The sequence below is a fragment of the Wasmannia auropunctata genome, unplaced genomic scaffold (genome assembly GCF_000956235.1).
Source record: "Wasmannia auropunctata unplaced genomic scaffold, wasmannia.A_1.0 LD313823.1, whole genome shotgun sequence".
Lineage (NCBI taxonomy): Eukaryota > Metazoa > Arthropoda > Insecta > Hymenoptera > Formicidae > Wasmannia > Wasmannia auropunctata.
The window spans coordinates 1-1,131 of record NW_012049067.1 but is presented as its reverse complement, the minus strand read 5'-3'; the positions used below and the strand labels follow the sequence as shown (position 1 = coordinate 1,131).

General features: G+C 27.9%; 1 protein-coding gene across 1 annotated transcript; it reads left to right on the top strand.

Annotated features, from left to right (window-relative positions):
- Positions 1 to 8: 8 nt before the first annotated feature.
- LOC105460913 lies at positions 9 to 985 on the top strand (the record flags this gene model as incomplete). The annotated part of the gene is made up of 2 exons (XM_011707408.1): positions 9 to 107; positions 570 to 985. Coding segments are annotated over 2 exons (393 nt in total), but the record flags the coding sequence as incomplete, so codon positions are not given.
- Between the last annotated feature and the right edge of the window lie 146 nt (positions 986 to 1,131).

The window sequence follows — 1,131 nt, the reverse complement described above, 5'->3', positions numbered from 1 at the left end:
TAGCCGCGTTCATCGACAATCCTGATGGTGGAAAACCCATAATTGCTGGTATGAACGTTCTGGGTATTAATGCTAAAGGTCAGAAAGATGTCATGGCCGATTTCCAGGTTAGTTACATTATTTGTTAGTGAATTTTATTTGGTTGGTATGTTTGAGTTTATTTTATCGTACAAGTTTCGTTATAAAGTCCTTACAGTGTATATAATATAATTATATACCTTGTTTAGTATACGTATAATACACATACTATTAGTATATATGCATAATAATGTAATTTATTATATTATATTTGTAAGATCATTAGCAATATATTGTCATACAGAAACGGTGAAAAGCAAGTCGCGAATATCGAGTGTATAAATATTTATGTCATGTTATATAAAAATCATCAAGTGTTTCGATCTTCTTATTGGCGTCCTTCGTCTTTTGTAATATTGTATTGAGGAGCTTTCTATTGAACCAATTGTGCCTTTTTGTTTCCTATCTATACATTATCAAATATACTATATATATTGTCGTAATGTACAAAAATGTAACTAACAATAAGTTAGCATTGATAATCGTTACAGTTTAAATCAGAGAAGCTCAAATGTACATACGAAATCATGGGTAGTGCAACGAAGATGGCGTACGAATGTTACGGAGTTGACAAGTATCTATATGCTTATGGACTTAGCGTAGACCCCGTTTATCGAGGGTATGGATTAGGCAAGGATATTCTGAAAATCAGGTATGACTTGTATAAAGACGTTAGTTCGCAAATAAAAATTGAAGTTACATTTATTTATAAGTTATTAATAAAAAAATGGATGAAACATGATGTTATTGATTCTTTGCTCTATCTCACAGTCCAAATTCTTTAAAAAGATAAATCTTTCCAGAGCAAAGTAGAGCTATTCTATTTCTTTAGTAATAAATCTTATATCCGAATGATGCAGATAATCTCTCGTCCTTGAGCTTTCTTAATTTGTTCGAATATAATTATTTATATTTTGATATTTTATCATTATTTAATAATGATAAAATATATTATATTATAATAATGATAAAATATGTATTTTATCATTATTTAATAATGATAAAATATAAAAAAGTTAATATTTAATATTTTTAAGCTGTCTCTTATACACA